This window comes from Lygodium microphyllum, chromosome 7 (genome assembly GCF_053477565.2).
Source record: "Lygodium microphyllum isolate KBCC chromosome 7, Lygodium_microphyllum_v1.1.10, whole genome shotgun sequence".
In the NCBI taxonomy this organism is placed as follows: domain Eukaryota; kingdom Viridiplantae; phylum Streptophyta; class Polypodiopsida; order Schizaeales; family Lygodiaceae; genus Lygodium; species Lygodium microphyllum.
This window is the reverse complement of record NC_141141.1, coordinates 133,698,128-133,720,616: the sequence shown is the minus strand read 5'-3', so window position 1 is coordinate 133,720,616 and position 22,489 is coordinate 133,698,128. Positions and strand designations below refer to the sequence as shown.

Below are 22,489 nucleotides of genomic sequence, written 5' to 3'. Positions count from 1 at the left end.
CAAGGATGACCCGAAAATGGAGAAACATGAACTTCCCAACGTATTTTCTTCTTGAGCTCCTGACTTGCAGGAATACATAGCCTTGTCTTTAAATAGACAAGCTCCTCATTTATGGAAAAATGTTGATACTTAGGCTTGAGTTTTGGATTTGTATCCTTAATGGGGATTTCTCTAAGCATTCTTTGATAGCTTGGATCCTTCACTACTTCTTCTTTGGCCATTTCTATGATTAGATTACTGGGCATTGAAATCATTGTGGCAAGAGTTCCTGCCCTAGAGGGTTCCTCTAGGATTAGAGTATTGAGAAATGATTTGCGGCTTTAGGCATCCGCAACCACACTCTCTTTGCTTGGTCAATGTTTGATTTCAAAATCAAATTCTTGCAAGATCTTTATCTACTGGCGTTGCCTCATGTTGAGGTCTAGCTGAGTGAAAATTCACTTTAGGCTTTTGTGATCAGTGAGACTAAGGAAAACTTATTATAGAGTAGATAATGTCTCCATAATTGGAAGGCATGAATTGCAACAAGTAATTCTAGATCATGAATGGCATAGTTTTTTTCATGGATCTTTAATTTCCTTGAAGCGTAGGCTACTAGATGTCCTTCTTGCATAAGTATATATCCCAATGTAAGGGATCTTGCATTAGTTATGACTTTGAACTCCTTGCTTAGGTCAAGTAGACTTAAAATAGGGGTGGTTACCAAACTATACTTAAACTTTTCAAAGCTGGATTGTTTGATATACGTCAGAGTAGGTCAGTGAGATGCAACGAGTTTGAGGCATAGTCTTTAATGAAGACTCTATATCAACTTGTTAACACTAGAAAGCTTCGCACTTCTTTGACCGTTGTTGGGGGTGGAAAATCTCGTACGTCTTTGACCTTGCTCAATCCATTGAAATGCCATCTCCTGACACTATGAACCCTATATATTCAACCTGCTTCTTGAAGAAAGCACATTAGCATACGTCTTGTGAGTTCTCATTGTTTCAAGAACTATTCACATGTGTGGTTCATGGTATTCTTCATTCTTGGAATATGTTAGGATATCATCAAAGAAGACAAGGATGAAATTATCAAGATAAGGTCTAAAAATGTATTGCATCAATTTGTTGAAGGTGACAGGAACATTCATTAATCCAAATGATATCAAAATAAATTCATAATGATTGTACCTTGTGTTAAAGGTGGTTTTGGGGATGTCTTCCTCCTTGATTCTTATTTGATAGTAGCCTGACATGAGGTCAATCTTTGAAAAGATCTTTGCTCCTTAGAGTTGATCAAGCAATTTGTCTATCCTTGGGATTGGATATTTATTTTTCACTGTCACTTGATTCAACCCATGATAATCAATACAAAGGTGGATGTTCAGTCTTTATTTTTCTAAAATAGTATTGGGGCTCCCCATGGTGAATTACTTGATTGGATGTATCCTTGGTTTAGTAATTGTTTGAGTTGTCCTTTTAGCTCAATGGCTTCAGGAATTGACATCCGGTAGGGTTGCTTGGCTACATGAGTAGTGCATTGAATGTGTTGGATCTCATGATCTACCTCTCTTGTCGATGGAAGCTATGTCAGATCTTCTAGAAAAACATACACATAATCTTTTACCCAAGATGGTTAGTCCTTGGCTTCACTATCTTGCTCTGTCTTGTTGAGTTTAAATAGATAGAGGGGTAATCATTTCTTTAGTTCTTTCACTATTCGTGAAACTTTAGCCAGTTGAACTTTAGGTTTTCATGCTTCTCCCTGAGTGGTTACTTGTTCCCCCTTCTAAGTTTTGAAATGTAATTTGAAACTTTTTCGCAATGGATATGGGCATTGTTTGGAATGAACCAATCCATACCCAACAGGTATTCATAAGCCTCGAGGTTCATAATCTGGAAGCTCATTTTGGAAGAATTGCCACCTAGACTAAATTCTACCTTGCTAGTTTGTTGTGCCGAGCTTTTTTACACATCTTGGTTATATGAGAGAATGAGCACTCCCATAGTTAATTCAAATTTGGAAGGGTTTACCTTGATAATTTGTTGGTGTCTGGATCACTAAGAATTGGTGATTTTTGGACTCTTCTTGTTGAGAGTGGCATGTACTCTTGCTCTTTCCATATAAATTTCTATAGTAGGATATTTATCATCACTGATCTCCTTGAGGGTTACTCCAGCAACTTTGCCCTTGACATCTGGGATATACCCTTGGTGGTTTTTTGGGCTAAGCTTCGGACATGTCTCTTGAAGTGTCATGGTTCCTTGCTATAAAATCACCTTGGAGCCTCATTATCTTTTCTTGTGGGTATACATTCCCCACTGTATTTGACTTGGCTCTTTTTGCATAACCTTGGGAGTTGCCTTTATTCTCCCCTTATTCTAATGGTTTTGGTTCCAAACTTTAGCATTTCTTGGCCTTTACTCCATCTCTTGAACTATTGGGGCCACTTGAATCAATGCATCTTGTAAATATGATGGTTACATCGACTCAAGATGCATATTCAAGGGTAGATTCAGACCATTGCAAAATTTGGATACTTGTTGTGAAATATCCCCATCGATGGTGCATATTTTAGAAGCAATAGAAATTTGAAGTAGTAAACTTCTAGGTTTAGGCTTGGCTACTTCAAATTGAAAAATTCATTTATCTTCTAGGCCCAATAGGTGGGTGGAAGGTATCTCCTACGCATAGCATCCTTAAGCCTATCCCATGTGATAGCAATTTCAGACACTCCTTGGTCCTTGCACCACTATTTCCACCAAAGACGTGCATCTCATGTTAGTTTCACTTTTGTGATCATTGCTTGATTTGATGGTGTAATCCCTGCAGCAGTGAAATAATCTTCCATAGATTCTATCCATGTTTTTGCCTTGGTTGGAATATCCTTCCCCTTACCATCGAATTCGGGCAACTTGTAATGTTTAAAAAGAAAATTCTTCTCTTGAGCTTCTGTGCTATTGAGGTTCGAAGTAACATCTTGGGGATCTAAACAAATTTCATGATTAAATTTTTCTATGGTAATAATATTCAAGAATGATGTTAACTTGCTTAATTTTATCTCATTGATCTTGGAAAAGAAGTATGTATTATTCAATTTTAGTAATACTAATCAGGGTTTGTACATTAAAAATAGAGTTTTAATTAGAGCTCAAACTTGTTTCTATCCTCTGGCTTATCCATGGATCTCGGGTAGCTCAATGAATCTTATTGTCTACATAATATCAACTCGAAGCTATTATTTCCACCAAGTTCAATCCTTAGACTAGTGTTGGGACTTCCAGAATACTATCTAGATTCGAAGGATAATTGACAATTCATAAGAGTCTAGGGAATTTGTAACTAGAGCCCCCTAGTATCTTCAACTCCTCCTACCCAACTAGAATTCCCTATGACAAGACCTTTCATGTCGTGGTCGGTCCATACTCCATTGATTTGGTTTAAAACGAGTGAGAAACAAGTGGAAGCTAGCATGTTGAACCCTCGACCCGTAAGGTAATGTATCAACTTGGCCCCCCTAAAATGATACGAGATTAGATTCTAACTTAATATTCCTATGATGTGGTCAATGTTTTACCCTTCTTAATTGTTAGAATTCCATCATTTTGAGGGAAACCTCTGTGCTTACTGATATCACCTAACCATAGGATAGACCCTTTGGGGATCTGCCCTTCCATTTTCCATTTTGTGACAAGTTTTCTTAATTGTTTCATTATGTATTGCATTTAGTTTGACACATTAAAAAATAGTTTCCTTAATTAGCCCATTAATACAAGGTTCATTCACGTCACTTAGGCACAATATAAAAACAAGGTCAAATAATCTTTAGAAAATCGTAGTGACAATATATCTATCCACACTTCTCTGAGTTACAATGCCAATTAAATATTCCGTTCCTTACACCAATACTAATATCCAAAGCACATGGATACCCGTGACCAACTTCCATGGACATGATCCATATAATCCACCACTTATCTAGAATAGGGTCTTCCACGAAGATATGTAGGGTTATTATTCGTGTGGATCTTGATAATATCATGTACTTGCCCTCAAGCACCTCTTGATGAAGTGATATTTCATCTCAAAATGCTTTATCTTTGCATGAAGGACATGGTTTTATGCCAATTGAATGGCACTTTGACTATCACAGTGCAATGTAGGCACCTCTCCTAAAATGTGCAAGTATCCCACTAGATGACTAAGCTATATACCTTCCTATAGGCCTTAGTGGATATATGATATAATCTACCTAAATAGTAGATAAAGCTCACATATTATGCATACCAAGAATGTGAATAGCATTCCCCAAGTCCTTTATGTCAAAGGTCTCATGTAACTCTTTTTTTAAAAACATCTACATCCATACAAAGGTCTCATGTAACTCTATTTTTAAAACATCTACATCCATAATTGATCCAATCAATTAGTGTGTCATCCACATAAAGAATCTAGATCATAAGGCTACCATAGTTAGCCTTCCTTGTGTATAGGAAATAATCTATCTCACTTCTAGTGTACCCCTGAGATTGTATAAATGCATCAAACTTATGATACTATTCCTTGGGAGCATGTTTCAAATCATATAAGCTCTTATGTAGCTTAACACCAATTACTCCTTTCCTTCCATGACATTAGGGCCAAAAACGTTTCAAAAAAGGCACTTGTAAGAAAATGATTAAGTTGCTAAGTAGTTGAGATTTTGGAAGAATGGGACCTCCAAATTTGGTTGCTCAGATGTGATTAATGAGAGAATATTTGGTTCATTGAAGGGGCCAGCCATTAATTTCTACCATTCTTTAATTTATGTCAAAGTTACATTTTTGACTGTTTTTGTCTTGGAACTTAAGAGATTTTCTATTTTCGACATATTTGCACCAAAATGATGTTCATTTGCTCAAGTGTCTTCTTCTCACACACCATTCTCTTTCACCATTCTTTTCTTTGTGCTTACTTTCTATCACTGTGAGATTCATTTGTGATTGATTTGTTGAATTGATTAGCAATATCTTTTCAAGTAACACAAGTGTAAGCACATGCAAGTACAAACTTACCATTCAGCTAGATCTGATTTATACATCTTGGAGAAGTATATATCATTTTTTATTGATAAATGAGATGGAGGTTAATAGATTGCAAATACAGAAGCATATACTTTTGTGGGTAGATGAAAATATTTATCCTAAGGATCCTTCTATGGGTAAACCTCCTCCTTTTTTTAATGCTCATGACTACATAAGATATGTTGTAGAAGGTTATGATAGGATGCTTGGCTATTGTATAAGGTTATGCTCTACATCTTACACATGCATGACTTAAATGCACGAAATGAAAGAAGCATTATTAACTCTGAAAACAAGTATTTTTAAGTTAAAAAATAAGATTTATATTTTGGAAAATGCTAATAAGTCATTATAAGACAAGCTAACATGCTTGAAGGAAACTCCAAGAGGATTCAAAGAAAGGAAGAGACCACTAAAAAATGTAACCAACTTATGTGAGAGAGTAAAGAAAAGGATACTAAATCTTGCAAAGTATATGATAAAGTGAGGAGAGAATAAGGAAACCATGGATAAGAAAGATACTTTGAGGATTCTTAAGTCACCTAAAAACGTGTATTTGAGAGGCCCAACTCTCAAAGAATTGGTAAAGGACTTAAAAGGCATGGTAAGACTAAATGAAATCGTAGAGACATGTGATACTATGGATATTAGTCAGAAAGATTATCATGCTATCTCTAGATTATGGTTTAAAAACCTTAAATGTAATAGAATAAGTGCATTTGAGTTACATTGGGCCCTTGCAATATTTGTTGCAAAAGGACTGCTATGAATCGTAAGATGCCACATGTTTTTGGGGAGTACATTCATATTGAAGAATCTATTCTATACAAAAAGGAGAAAAGAAAATGTATTTTTGAATACAATACATTTAACAATATATGGGTTGATCTAAGAAGAGTATAGATTGCAATGGTTCACATGTATAAAGTCACAGTAGAAGAATATCATAGCATTTTAAAGTTTACCTTGAAGTTGGATGAAGCATAGATTCAAAAAGCAAAAATGATGGAAAGAGTCAACATATTTACATCATGAACATGGTATTGGACTATAGCAATGGTGAGGGTCAAGCATTAGTGCATAAGTTCCAATGCAAGATGGAGATTTGGTGGGTTGGTGTAGCTCATGTACCAATTAAGAATCATCAAATATTGAAATGATTGTTCACTCATACATGTATTCCAAACATGATTAAATCTTAAAGTGAAGGAGAAGTGTTGGTAGTTGATGGGGTTGGTAATTTTAACGTGGAATGGCATATGAGTGTCAACTTGAAAACTATCAAATGTATGCTTGGAATATGCAATGGGACAAATGCAAAATATCCTTGTGTTTGTACTTTGTATGTAGAGATTAGAATAATTGACAAACTTCTCAAGTTGCATCTTGACTATGCATACTCAATTAAGCCATTGTCTTTATTAGATGAGTGTATTGACAAATGTGAGGCATTACTCTCAAAAATAGGTTTTCATGGGGTTCAAGTTCACTTCAGAAAAGATCCAACGGTTGTAGGAAAAATAAGAGATATCTTGGCCGATGTCTCTATGGGAGGCTCAAAAGCCATACACTTTTTAGGAAATCATACAAGAAAATAGGTGGGCATTACTTGGGAGTATTGGAGAGAGCTGTATGGGATCACGACAAATGTTGCAAGCACACTATGACTTGGATTTCCAAGGATGGAGGTTTAGAGACACCTTGATGTCCTTCTAAAGCTTCTCAAGCAACAAAACACAATATACACATATCCAAAAGAGTTCAAATGTTCAATTACAAATCTTGTTCAAGAAATAAAGGAGGAGGCACGGGGAGAAAATGATATCACATTTTATTTGGTAAGGTAGAGAATATTTAATGCAAGTTTTCTTTGACAAAAATTTCAATGGTGTAAAATATTTGTTACTCTCTTATATTATATCACATCCTTCATATCCATAGGCCTTCCTTTGTGGAGGAGTGAGGCTCCCTAGCGACTTATAGTGGCCAAGGCATGGAAAAATCTCACTATTAAGCACGTATAAGTTTTTCAAAACACAAGACATGGATGAGGAGTTATGAAAAGCAATGCTCTTGAGGAGCTATTCAATTGGTTTTTTCAATGACAAATTTTCAGAATGAATACTAAAGATGATAATGAAATCGGAGAATTCATAGTATTTTTTAAGATAGAAAAGTACAAAGCTAGTTCTCAACAGATTTCACATCCTCTTCCTCCTCAAGGGTATTTCCTCTATAACATAGAAATTTAATTCTCTTGTAGCCAACTATGGACTTTATATCTATTCGATTTGCTACCAAAGCATAAGGTGAAAGGGCTAAGAAGTATCTTGCTCAAGAAGCAGAGAAGCTAGGATTGTAACCAAAGATCCTAATTGATGTTGTCTTCTCCAAAAACATCACCTTGTGGGTATTATAATATAATTGAGAGAAACCCAATAGCCTTGTAAGTGCCTTAATACAAAGTATATGCCATGTTGCTTCCTCTAAAAAGGTGTTATGGAATACTAAGAAGACATGAGGATCAATCCTTGCCAAGTAATGCCCAAGTGCAACGTCCTTCATGAACTACCACCAACTCTCAACCTTTTGCCACATCCCAAGAAGTTATTAGGATCTATAATCTCCAACTGTAAAAAAGACAAATACTAAATGAAAGTCAAACTCAAACATATCAATTTATCTTACAAAATTAGAGATAGTATTACAACTTGGTTTTCATCATGCTCTAGTTTAGTTGGATTCCATAGATTAATTGACGATGACATTTCATTCGTGTCTTGTAATTATTTAACATACTTCAATTGTTCTCTTCCAAAATTGTGGGTCTTAAAGATGGCTAAACTCATCATCAGTAATCCTCAACTCTTTCTAAGCATCTCTTGCCTTATTGAAACAAAGAGAAAGGGCATCCCCTGCATCAATAAACTTGTCATCTGTAATTTTTATGTCCAGTTTAAGTAGCTCTTCATCAGATTCACTCTTGAGATCAACTATGCCATTTGTAGCAGTATAAGCCTATGCAATGGTTGCTAAACAATAATCCTCTACGAGATTAAAAAGCCTTTGGATGCCTAATAGTAGTATGTATTCCTTGTCCTTGATAGGAAAAGTTAGAAGAGAAGGAATAATATAGCAAGAAGGGGAATCGAACACAGTATCTACATTTTCATGGCTTTCTTCAATAATGTCTAGCTCTGAAGTGGACAACATTTAGTTTATTTAGCGAGAGTATACATAATAAGTACAACCAACTTTGACATAAGCTTGCATTTTCTAGAATGAGCAGAATAAAACACATTTTTGTTGCACAAAACCTGTCAAGAGAATGAGCTCCATACTTCCCTGTGAATAGTGACTTCTCTAAAGGTGAGGTCTCAATAGATGGTGTCCTTTTCAAACGGTTGCAACGCTAGACTTATCAAACTTAACAAAGTCCTCCACACCAATTTTTTTTGCAAGAGTTCAATACATGGTCAAGTTTCTAATCACAACGTTGAAAATATCCTTTGCAATTGCATAATAAGATAACTCCATGCCATTCTGAAGAAGAAAGTTTAGGAGCCTTTCTTAAGGAGAAACTTCTATGATTTGAGACAATCCAAGAACCCTCTATGGTGACTTAAGTTTGCTTGGAGATTTCTTAGGCATTCCCACACTCACTATTGAGAATGGAGAAGAAGCTAAACGAATTTCAGGAGCAAAGGATATTGTAGCACAAATTGAACCCCTTGATCTTGTAGACAACCTTCTTTTTCTCTTCTGTGTGTCCACATCTAGGGAGCACTGAAAATTTTTGGGATAATCAATCATGTCAAGATCCAAGATACAACGTGAATAATGGTACCTGATCACATCGGAAGTGCGTCCTCATTTTGTATCTTGACAAAGAGATACAACAAATACAAAACACTCAACAAAATAGCAAATGCAAGGGAGTACATAGTACAGTGCAAATACAATGCAAAAACAAATACTCAAGCTTAACAAATGACTCCCCTCACTTCTTATATTGGAATAAAGAGATTAAGGGCATGTGATTGAGAAATAGATCAACAAAAGGTACGAAGACAAGAAAATGACACTAAGAGAAAAGAACAATCAAGATGTAAGATTGGGTAAAAAAGCGCACAAGGAACTTGCCACCACAGATTTTTACACACCATTGGGCCAACCTAACATGGGGATGACCATAAAAAACCCTAGCCAATGATAAAATGAAATGTGTCATGGACTACCCTATCTTACATGGACCATTTTACCTATCATGCAATGGTGCGAAAGTTATTTTTGAGTTTCTCCTCCTCTTTTTGATCACACCATGTCATCCACTACTACTAAAAGATATAGTGCGATTGCTTGATTGCCAAAAGATTGCTTGTGTCTCCTCGCACCGTATCATTTTTAACTCACTCTCTACCTTGAAGTTCCTTTCATATTTAATGATATGACACGATTGTTTGATTTTCAAAGGGATCCATTGTTTATCCTCATGCCATAACGTTTTGTCCTCGCTCTCTACCTCACAACTCCTTTTGTACCTAACAATACGTAATGATTGTTTGATTGCAAAGGGATCCTTTTTGTATCCTCACATCATATCATTTTGCCTTTGCTCTCTACGTCATAGCACCTCTTGTACCTACCAATACAACACGATTAATAAATTGTGAAGGGACCCACTCTGTGTTCTCATGCAATATCGTTTTGTCCTCACCCCCCTTTGCCTCACAACACCTCTTGTACCTAACGATATTGCATGATTGTTTGATTGCGAAGGGTTCCACTATCTACCCTCATGCTGTATTGTCTTCACTCAGTAGTACTGATACTCATATATCCCTTGTTTCTTTGTGCTATCATTTCCAGTTAGGCTAATGGATGGAAAGGACAAAGTAGACATCAAGGAAAGTTTACATAGATAGCAAGGATAATGGACTAGAGGCTAGGCCATTAGAGGTTCTAGAGGTTGTTGCCCTTGAGATCCCTCCTACTCTTGGGTTTGTCTAGTCTCCAGCTATGCAATCAAAGTAATCTAGTACAGAGACTATGTCTTCTTCTGCTGCTCAAGGCAAGGGGAACAACACCCCCTGCGATGACTGATGACTAACCCTATGATCTTGGTGGATAGTCCTCTCCTACAATTGGCTAGGTTCCAACCTCCCCCACTAGGGTACCTTATCAGTGAGCTGATCAAGCTGGGCCCACTTCTATTGAAGCTAGTGAGCCTTCCAAGCCAATAACGAGAAAGAGAAGTTTCAAGTTCTATTATATGTAGAAGTGTTTTAGTGATAAGGAAGGCCCGTAAAGCCACACAACATGGCATTCCAAAGACAACTTTTATTAGAGTTTTCAAGAATATTTTTGATAGATTATTAAGAGTATCCATTGAATCTAGCCTTCAAAAAATGGCAGCTTGTAGCAATTCTTTGTTTTAGGAGGTAGTTGAAGATTTCATTATTGACTTTATGAATGATGCTTAGATTACTATTGCTCATACTCATAGGATCACCTTGATGAACAACAATTTTAGCATAGTTAGGAAAATCAAGTACAGGTTCAACAAGGTATTGAGGCCCTTGCCCACTATTAATAAAAAAGCCTACATAGATCCTTAGCATTCCCCCAAAATTATCTAGGAAATCTAAAGAGGCAAAGATCAAGGATGTGACTGACCTATACTCAACAAGGGATGCATCTCAACAGGATTTTTTCTAGGAAGAAAAAAATGCAAGAGGTCATAGAAACCAAGAACAAGATTTGCAAGAGAAAAATCACTTTGCTAAATCATGCTGCTAATATAAGGGGTCCTTAGTTGGGGACACGTTACACATGGTATTAGAGTGAAAATGAATAAGCTAGCTAAGCATGTTTTGCCTTAACATTTTTACTTGTAATTCAAGAGCAAAAGAGTTGAAGTTATCCTAAATTCAATAGCTTGAATGATATGGCCGGAACTTCTAAGCATCTTCTATAAACATGAATGTTGACCTCCAGGAAAAGAAGTTCCTCTTAAAGCAAGTCAAGCTGCCTAAATTCATGGGAAAAGGATCCAATGTTGAGAGTGAAGCTGAAGTTTGGATTGAAACCCTTGAAGAATATTTTGAAGCCGCAGGAATAAGCAGAGAATAAGCATAGCTAATAAAGCCATGATTGCCAAGCTGAAGTTGGTAGGCGAGGCATGCTTATGGTGGAAACAATGGTGCCAAGATCACATTACCATAGAAAGCCTTGTAAGCTCAGAAGATATCAAGAAGGTCGTAAGACAGAAATACTTGCCGCCTTCCTATCGCACTATCAAGATGAATTAGTTCTTTTCCTTGCAACAACTGGGCTTAAGCCTAGAGGCTTATTATTCTTAGTTCCTAATATTATAAAATATGCACCACCTATGGGTATTGCCCTATAAGTGGCCAAATTTTGCCATGTATTGATTTGGACACTCGTGTAGAATGCCTAAGACCGATTGACTTGCAAGATACTTTTATATGAGCCAAATCTTTGATTGGATCCAAAATGGAGACCAAATTCTTGAAGATGATTACTTCCTAGTAGATACTAAAGAAGATAATGACTCAAAGGATCAACAAAAGAAATACCATGAGTGTGGTGAGATAGGGCATATTCGAAAGAGATGCCCCAATCATTAATGCTTCCTCTGCAATGAGCTAGGATATGTTTAAGCCAACTGCCTTGAATCGGATCGGGAAGATAAGGAACCGACAACAAAATGAAGCCACACAAGTTCAACATTCAATTTTCCTCAAGAATCAGACAATGATAAAGATCTAGAGCCCAATAAATCCTTGAGGATAATTAGAAGTCATAAAAGGATATTCATGACATATAATAAACCTTATACTTGTAATGATTCCCTACTAGTTGTAGTAATTGTTGGAGTGCTACGTTGCAATAAATTGTCCTTGAGTTAGTTTGAGTGCTTGTGCACAACCCGAATAGCACAACAGAAGCATGGTGGGTCCTACCCACAAGTTATATGATATAACTTATGCTAGAACTAACAACCCCTCAATTTCTTTGAGATAAGGACATCTCAATTCCTCTAAGGGGGAGAAGATGTGATATCCTTGAATCTCTGTGTGAAAGGGGTTAAAGGGAGGGGAAAAAAGGTTAAGAAGAACCAACCTTAAACTTTAAAGTTAAAGGAAAGGAAAAGAAAAAAACTATCAATATGAGACTAATCATGCCACTGCCCTCATTTCCATCACCACCACCTTCATGAATCATCACATGTTTTCGATGAAGAATCTACCTCACTCATGTGATGACACCTTACACTTGTGTGATTAGGTTTGTCCTCGTAGGATGATCATTGGAAGTAAGAGTTAGAGAAGGGATCCGACATGGCAACATGACCATAGGTTGTGATAAGTAGGGAGGAATAGTTTTTAGTTAAGGCTATAAAAGCCTTAGCTAAGGCTTAGAAACCTTTTTTCTTTTACCTTGCACCCTTTGCAATACGTGGAGAGAGAGAGAGAGAGAGAGAGAGAGAGAGAGAGAGAGAGAGAGAGAGAGAGAGAGAGAGAGAGAGAGAGAGAGAGAGAGAGAGAGAGAGAGAGAGAGAGAGAGAGAGAGAGAGAGAGAGAGAGAGAGAGAGAGAGAGAGAGAGAGTAGTTAGGAGAAGAGAGAAGAGAAAGAAAGGAGTTAAAGGAGTATGAAGATTAGAGATGTAACCCAAGAGGAGCAGCATTAGAGCGGGACAAGAGATAGGTAGAGCTAACAAGATTCTATCAACATTGACCCATGCCCAAGTGCCTTCATAATTTCAACTTTGTATGCTCTTCTATATGGAAGGATTGTAGTAGAAAAAAGATATGTATGTTGGGAACCCTTACGAGTAAACCCTAACAATTGGAGCTTGACCAATATAAGTTTCCTAGGAGAGGGGTTTCCACAAAGAGCACTTCTCTCTAATGATGGAGCTTACTCCATAATTATATGATAATTTTTTGATTCAGTTATGAAGTAAGAATAAAGAATAGCACATAAATAAATTAACTTAGACATTTGTTATTCATAAAGAGCACTTCTCTCTAATAATGGAGCCTACTCCATGATTATATGATAATTTGACAACATAACCAAAAGCTAGAATCTAGTTTCAATGGATTACACAAAAGAATGGGTTAAGTTGAAGCTATATTGTGAAAATTTTATGGGTCTATCTTGTAAAGTGCATCTAATGGAGAGAATCAATGGGAATCTTTAGCCTAACTTACTAGGTTAAGGTATGCCCAATGGAACATGATTGATAGTTTTTTTTTCTTCGGATCTTAGTCATATTAGATCAAATTCACTTATGAATCCTAGGAAAGCATTCCAATTAAGAAAAGACAAGAGTCATAGAACTATGGCGAGCACGGAACTTCTCTAGGTCCTATTATGAAAACAAAACTCAACTAATTCTATAGTAGAGAACAAGGGAACAAGAACCCTAAGATGGATCCTAGCTAACTAAAGTGGGTTAATAATTGACTATAGGAAATCCCAAATAATAGGCCACCCACAAGACCTTATTCTCTTCTCCAAAGATTGTCCAATAGGATTAATTGTGAACCCCTCAAGCTCATGAATGCCTCAAAGGCTAAGAGGAATCCGTATGTGTTGCATTGTAAGGAAGGATAATTAGAATCGTATTTTCTTTTGTAAAGTGTCTAAAGGGCATATTTAAAAAATTATTGGATTTGTCTTGAGGAATCGGTTTGTTATTTCAAAAAAGAGATAGTCTTCCTAGCCAAGATAAGTTGGCTGAATTTTATGGTGTATTCAAAGGGATTTTTTGGATTGATGTTATATAAATGATTGTTTTTCTAGTTGAGGATGATAGTATGCCTACTTGATTGTGTGCTTGCACAAAAAGTTCTTATGCCCTCATGGGCAGATTTATAGTTATGCACTAAACCTCCCCTAAGGTTAGTGGCGAGAGCCCTTCACCAAGGGGCTGTTTGATCGTGCTAGAGGTTAGGTTCAACCCTAGATGCAAGAGGTCTCTTCTTAGGGAGAAGTTTAGGCTAAGAGGTGACAAGGGTGCCATGGGGCTCTGGCTGTAAATCCATTCGGTCTGCTGAGGACCAACCTAACCCCTATGAGCCAAGATAGACTTCCTGGAAGACCTTGAAGCTAGATATGACTAGATTGGTGGGTCGTGTGCTTGAGATTGGACATGATTCTTCCCAAATTAAGGGATGAAGGCAATGCATATTGGAGAAGATGCATGATAATTACATTGTTTTGTAACTATGTCTAAAGGATTATTTGACATTATCTTTGTGTATGTGACCATAATTTATGTGAAGGAACTAATGTTAATGGTTAATTAAGGAAGCTATCTTTGCATGTCAAAGGTAAATGTGTTAGGATAGTTAGATAACTAAAACACACCCTAAGGAAACCAGGCAAAAGGAGGGCAAGATTCCCAATGGTTTTGTCCTATGGATGGGTGGTCTTTGTGAGCTGAGAGTTTTCCTTTAAGACACTAAATTTAGAAAGTGGCTGAACACGTGTGACTACCTAGTGTGTTGTCTTAGACCCTGATCAGTGCAATTTTAGGGGACCAAAGTTGAGACTATACCCTATGGGTAGAGGGGTCAATGCATATTATTCCCCCTCGTTTCTCACTACTATGAACCAAGTGGGGCATTGATATGCTTCATCTTGAGTTGGCTCGCGAATGTAGTGTCTCAAGAATCGACACTAGTTAAGCTGCTAGATGACCTTAGTGCCAAAATTAGGAACCCAAGTTTAGGTTCAGCAATCCCAACAGGTTATGGATGAAACCCTCTGTTTGTGAAGTGGACTTGAGATAGCCTAGGCAACAAACCCCATGTTATTCTCAGGAGTACTGAGTGGCATGGCTTAGGAAAAGTCTCTCAATGGACCACTAAATCATTTGTGAAGTGGACTTGAGATAGCCTAGGCAACAAACCCCATGTTATTCTCAGGAGTACCGAGTGGCATGGCTTAGGAAAAGTCTCTCAATGGACAACTAAATCATGTCATTGAGGGGTCCTTAGTTGGGCATATTACAAATGGGAAAAAAGTGTTTATCAAAGGTAGATGCATTCTAGATGCCATCACAAGCCTCTAAAAGGGACCTAAATATGCCCAAAGGAAAAATCAAGATTTTGTATTCCTCAAAATTGATTTTTACAAAGCATATGATAGGCAAGAATGGGACTTATCTTTTAGCCCTAGCTTGACAAGGGACTTGGGAGAAGATTCATCAGATATGTGTTAGCACTATTTGGGAATATTCTGGTAGTAAATGGTGAAACATGGGACCCAATGGACCTAGGAGGAATGGGCAAAGAGGATTCAGTAACTTTCTAGAAATTTAAAATCCATGAAGAGCATAATCTTCGAATGGAAAGAAGGAAAGCTATTTGGAATGCAATTTGGGATGTTCCCCCCCAATAGGGAGCCTAATCCAATCTCCCCCACACTTGTTCAACTCCTTAATTAAATCCTTTTGTGACAAAAATGTATTGTGAACTTTTTGTCCTAGAGATTGTAGGTCTAAAGCTTTAGAGGAGTAACCCCCCCCCCCCAAATATGATGTAAATACTTACTCTTTTTTTTTTTGGTAATACAATTTAATGCCTTATCCTTTAAAAAAAGGACAAACACAAAACTCTTATTTGAGATAGGTTGTTACAAAAATTAAGAATTAGTTAAAATCGATTGCAAAAGTATAATAGTGTGGATATTCTAAGCATTTTAGGATTTGAGAGCATATAACTTTGACTCTTGAGAACTAGAAACCTTGGAAATTTGATTTCTAATTATAATGCTGGATAGCTTTCTAATAAAAGTTAAATACTGGCATTTTACGAGCGTGGATGGGGTGTAAGGAAGGAGGCGAGGGCCCTAACCATGGTCAATGTCTTAGGGTTGTGCAACTTGCAAGGAAGTGACGGCGGCCTGTGCTCTTCGTACGTGGCGGTCGCATAACTTAAGACCTTTCAAAACCTCATCAAACGGAAAGATAAGAAGAGCTCCCCGCAAGGGCCCCACGACCCATCGTCCAAGAGAAGATTGCCTTGCCATGAGAAGATTCAAGAAGAAGCTTCTATTCCAGGGCTTTGAACTGCAGTGGTATGGCCAAGTATGGGTGTGAATGAAGAGACTAATGGATTAACACTCTCATTCCTTGTGCATGCGTAATAACCACTTGTGGGGATCGTGACAAAGGAATAAACCACTAACCACAACAAATCAACGAGCCTCAATCACCTTGCATGGTGCAAGAATTAGAATCATCTTATGGGATGCAACATATCATGTTGTGGGTGAAGAAATAAGGTCACTTACACACCGAGATTGTCCATAGACAAAAGGAGGGAGCATGTAGCCACATGGCTAACCACACACACATTGTCTTGCATTTTTCGGATTGTGAACTATTTCAAGGCACACAATACCCACCACCCAAGCAAAGATACTTGTGCCCACATCGAGGTGATATATGCATTCAATGAGCATTGAACTACCACCAATGAGATAAGAGTGAAGGGTCCCTACCATTAGGCCACATCAACTATGCTGTAAGAAAGAGGGTGCCTTTGGTGTGTAAACCACAACACCATGTTCACCTACTTTTTCTCCAAGGTGGGTGGGGGTTTTGGCTGTGTGTAATTGCCCTAATAGACTACTTAGAGTTGATTTGGCATAGGATGCCCCCATAACATGGGATGAGAGTGCAATCATGCATGACCTAACCTTGTGGGGTTAGAATGTCCAATCCAGATAAGCATGATTTTGGACACTCTTGGAGTAATTGAATATTGTTATTACTTTATAAAGGAACAATTGTTTTCTTTCAATTAATATGATTGCTATGATAAGGGAATGTAAGGAAACATGCATCACTAATTAATAAAATAACATTACATTTATGTAAGTTCATTGTATGGTAGTTTATACTACTTAGAAAACTAATTGTGATTAGATGAGGATCAAATGAGTGCGTGAAAAATGGGAGATCAATCATGATGGTTGTATCTAAGGAAGGGTGACCTGATAGTCCTAAAGTAGTAGAGGATCTCTTACGAGGATAAAGAGGGACCACCTCATAATTATTGATGTCTACCTTACATGTGGACACTCTACATGCAACAAATAAGCATTGATGTAATAAAAGCAAGTTGACTTCACATTTTGTGTAATAACAAACTATAGGTTTTCTTAAATCTTTTGGATCTCATGAGCTTATAGTGTAAGCGAAGCTTAGCAATAATGAAGTGATAACTTAATGATTGCAAATTTTCTTTAAGTTGTCAAGTTCGATTTAAAGTAATTCAAATAATAAATGCTACCTTTTGTAAGTCTTGCTAGGCAAAAGTCTAGGAGGTAATAACAAAGCTCAATACCAGAGGACATCATACACTAAGTTATGCTAAAAAGTTATTGGCCTAATCTCAAAACTTTCCTTATTCCAAATTAGATGTGGGTGGGCCTTGAACAAACATGGTTAAGTTACTCTTTGGACAATTTTAGGGCAGTACTAGCTATGGAACTCATGATTGAGTAGTGAAACAAGGGAGTTGTAGCCTCCAAGGGAAATGTCAAAAAAGTTTTTTAGGAACTACTAACTTGAAAGAGATCATGCGAATTGCCTAGGGATTAACTCGATTCAACAAAGGAGAAAAATTTTGGAGCATCAAAGCCCATGAGGATGGGTAATTAGCTCAACTAGGACCTAATACAAGCACCACCCCCTTAATGACTTCAGGGGATAGTTGAGACAATCACATTTAGTATGTTTAATATGGTGTTCCCAATGTGCACAAATTTGGAGTAGAAGTTCCAAAATTAGGGTCTCCACATTCAATTGGAGAGTGGGGCTAGGGAGTGGAGGGGTTGCTTATAACCACACCTCGTGAGGATTATTTCAAATGTAAATGTGAGGTCATCAACTAAGCTATAGCTTGGATGTAGGGGTTTAGTTGATTGGACAAAAGGAGAAAAGTTTGTGGAGCATCGAATCCATCACGGAATGCATACAAATTGGGTAGGGCTCAATAGAGGCATTGCTTCTTAATGATCTTAAAAAGAGAGATACACTCACCCTTTACTAACCATACTATTAGGTTACTAATGGTCACATGCTTGGAGTAAAAGTTCACATACTTTAGATCTCTGACATATTGTTGGGAGGGTGAAAACTTGCCAACATTTTAAAGCTATACATGGATATTGCCCAACTTAAAGCTTTAAAAGTTAAGGGACTAGTTGCTTGAGATACAACATTTTGTAGCTCCACCTCTACAACCAAGGGAAAATCCATAAGTTACCATGAACACATGTTCCACAACGGTTTTGATTCCAAATCATATATTAGCTCATATTATGAAGAAGTTGATGAAAATTTTGAAAAGATATAGGGACCCATATTTTTTAGGGCCTTGTATAAAACGTGCAATAGTCACATACTAGCTTTGAACCCTTGTCCAAAAGAGTGGAACTCTCTCTCTCTCTCTCTCTCTCTCTCTCTCTCTCTCTCTCTCTCTCTCTCTCAAACACCATTAACTACTAAAACTTTTATCACTTTGATAGATCTTTGTGATGTCCTCCATTGTGTCATGTTTCTAGGCCAAGTCACACGAATAACTACTTTAGCATAAGCTTGAAGTCGGATCTCTACAGTAGATGTACACGGTTTAGATTACTTTCTTCCTTTTAAAACTGTCCAAAAGGCTTCCTAATAAAGGAATTTTAAAGTGATGTGGAAGAGGAGGAATCTTGAAGTGGAAACGACTTAAATTTTGATCAAGTAACTTGAACAAGGCAAGTGGTTGTTTGTCATGTTTGGTTGGGGTATTAGCTTAAAGGTTTGAGATGCTTGATTCACAATGTTGCTTTGGAGGATAGTCCAAGCATGATGAAAGCAAGTCAAGGGATGCATCTTTGGAAAATTAAGCTAAGATGCTCTAGGAAGTTGTGAGAGAGAGAGAGAGAGAGAGAGAGAGAGAGAGAGAGAGAGAGAGAGAGAGAGTGTGTGTGTGTGTCTATGCACATATATACATGAACTTGTGTGCGTGTATGTGCATGCATGAAAAAAAATCTAGGTTTAAAGGAATCCTACTTTTATATCTTAAATTTACCTTAAAACTAAATTAAAAGGTGAGGAAACTTCCAAAATTTGAAGGACTTTAGTATAAAAACCTTCAAACATGGGTATTTTCCCTTTAAATTCTTTATTGAAGGGATTTTCAATTTTCTTTTTTTAGGGGAGAGAGAGAGAGAGAGAGAGAGTGTGTGTGTGTGTGACGTGTGTGATCTGGATTTGAAAATTCTTTGGAAAGCAAAAAATAAATGATGTCACAGGTAGGATGTCACAAGCCTTGGTTGTTCGTTTTCCTGCGCCTGGTTTCGAAAAAAACACAGGCTCCTCTCTCTCTCCCTCTCTCCCTCCCATGTCTTTGGATGCAAGCCGCCAGGCTGGAATATTGAATTATCCAATTAAAAAACCTCCCATATAAATAAACGACACAATCTGCAGAAGAAGCAGAAGGCGCATCCCACACACACACACACACTCACTCACTCACTCACTCACTCTCTCTCACTCACTCTCTCTCTCTCTCTCTCTCTCTCTCTCTCCACACACACACACACAGCATGGCTATGGCGATCAGCCGCCCTGTCTGTTGGGGTCTGCTAGTGCTGAATTTCTGCCTTTATGTGATCGTGATATGCATTGCTGGATGGGCTCTCAACGCGGCCATAAACCAGCTGAATGCTTGGCAAGGTTAGTAGACTAAGGGATCATTACCAGATCTAAGCACAAGATTCATCAAATATGAGAATAAGTTAAAGGTTACTAGCTGCCCTTTTGATTCTGTTGTTCATTTTATGGAATTAGACAAGAGTATAACCGTTAGAACATAACATGTTAATGAGTTGCTCTTGGATGATTTATCGTGGTCATAGAATTGCTATTATGGATGGTTGATTGATGGAAGGGGTTCTTTCCCCTTGTTTTTCCCATGTAGTGTTCAACATCATGAGCTTCTTCTCTAGAGGCCCTGCATACCTAGCAAGATCTCGAGCAAAAGCTCATGATGTTGTCACAATTCATAGCATGGGAGTTATAACACTAATTTTCCTAAAACTTCTTGTGCTAGATATCATGATTAATTTATGGATGTTGGGGGATGATTCATTGTGATCAACAAAGCTATTAGGATTTCTTGTGTAAGAAGTATAACCACGATCATGTACGTGCTGGTTTATGAGATTGTGACCATAAATTCATGCAGATGTGTCAGGCAGCCCTGCGACTCAATACTTTGTGGAGTTGGTACTAGTGGCTGGGGTTGTGGGGGTGGCCTCTAAGATCCATGGTGCCTACCATCTCTGCTTGTGTGATGATGGGCCAGAGAAGCCCTCCACCACCCGCCCCTCCGCCCTTGCTTCTGCCCTGATCGCTTGGCTTCTCACCCTCTTGGCCATGGGGTACCAATCTAAGCTTAAGGAATATATTTTGGCTTTGGATCTTCTTAGAATTCAACATTTTTAAAAGCACTTCTCACAATTTAAGTACTTTCAATCTAATCTTAAGCACATGAGTAAAGCTAATGAATCTTCTCAATTATTTTAACACTTTCAAAGGTTTTCGTCAATCATCTGATCATCATGCTTAACCCATTAAAGTTAGTTTGCAATCAAGTTTTACATTCATGATAAAGGAAACCTTGAAAATCATGGATCGAAGGCCCCTTGACTTCAAGTTTCAAGGTTATTGTAATGTAGCTAAACGTTTGAACAAGATTGCAAATAATCGAGGTTGGTTATGAATGTGAGAAAAGCCACAAGATCAAAGGGGTTTTTTAAGCAAGATGTCTCTTAGAGAATGTTTTTTCTTGAACATTGATTTGATATTGTGTAATTTTGTGACACTTATTGAGTACTTTCCAAATGCCAATATGCAATAGCTCTTGCAAAAGAGCTCAACACACACATGAATGTTGAGGGCAACTAGCTATCATTGCATCACTGTTATCATGACAAGGTAGGGCATCATCTCAACATGGTAGTAGGATGGCATTTTCTTGGCTTTGGCCTATTCAAACATAGTTAGTTTTACTCTTGCAATGCAAAGCAAACTCTTGAAACATACACTTACCCATCACTGACTAAGAACAAAGCATTTAGATTAGAATAGTATAAATACCCCCATGCGATCAAACACAATCCCATGAAACATAGGGCAACATCTCACACATGGCAAGTGTTCTACATGCTACACAAGTAAGGTCTCAAATGGCTTCTCTATTAAAAAAATAATAATCTTTCAACCCTCTTTAGGTCAAGTTATGAAAGGCACCATGATAAAACTATGGCGCATCCTAATTGTTTTACTAGAGGACATCACATCTCACTAATAAATATAACAAAAAGCTCTTAAAAATAGCTTAAAGAGCTTAGTTTTCTCTCATCATGTGCGTGTGCGTGCGTGTGTGTGTCCCCTCCTTGTCTATTGATTTAAGTTCATGTTAATAATCAAATTTCATATTGTTTATGTTCAAAGGTTGGCATGCAAGGAAATCAACTGGGGTGGGAACAAATACAAGAGAATGGTATAGCATTCTAACCTCTCCTATGTAATTCATGAATGTAATTTTTGAGCAATTCAATTGAGCAAATTATGGCACCAATATTTCTATAGTATTCTCTTTACAAAATTTTGCAATTAAGAGGGATGCATCTCAGTATGAAATTAGAATCCTTCATATATTCTCATCCTCAAGTATATTTTTTATTTAAAAATGAGATTTATTGGATGCTTTTGTTATCTTTCCAGAAAGTGCTTGAAGCCTTTGTGATAATTTTATCCGGAACACAACTCTTCTATGTGCTAGTTTTGGGGGCAGAACCAATTTGCCACAAGTATTGCAAGTCAACTACATCCCCACCTCCACCTACAACAAGTTCCAAAGATGAAGTAGCATGATCATTGCCATGCCAACCCATTGGAGGGTTCTATTCTACATAATAAGTAGGGAAATTGCTAGTTCAGTGTTTTGGCTTCTAGAGTTTTCTTGTATTTACAACAATTGATATGATCTTGTAAAGGTTGGGTCTACGTACATGTATTCATTTTCATTTGCAATAAAGCATCCCGAGTTTGATATAATCTTGTATTAGGTTGGGTCTAGATATATGTAGTCATTTTCTTGTGCAATTAAATATGATTTCTCTTGTATGAGACTTCTATTAAGAAGAAAAAGTAATCAATAATCATAAGCAAGGATGATTTCAATATCTTCACATGTCTCAAAATTGAAATTTCTTTGTGAATGCAAACTATATATCAAATAAATCAAAGGATGCATCATATATTCTTTTGTATGTACCCTTAGATGTTCTATAGATGGCATAATTGACATCAGCACCTAAGCCCGTTGATCATGCTTCAT

At 37.3% G+C, this 22,489-nt stretch overlaps 1 protein-coding gene across 1 annotated transcript; it reads left to right on the top strand.

Moving 5' to 3' along the window:
• The first annotated feature begins 19,561 nt into the window (after positions 1-19,561).
• LOC148033985 (membrane protein PM19L-like) lies at positions 19,562-22,206 on the top strand. Its single transcript, XM_087682411.1, has 4 exons — positions 19,562-19,818; positions 20,330-20,525; positions 21,601-21,649; positions 21,874-22,206. The coding sequence occupies exons 1-4, from the start codon at positions 19,689-19,691 to the stop codon at positions 22,021-22,023; spliced, it is 525 nt and encodes a 174-aa protein (XP_087538537.1). The 5' UTR covers positions 19,562-19,688; the 3' UTR covers positions 22,024-22,206.
• The last annotated feature ends 283 nt before the right edge of the window (positions 22,207-22,489 follow it).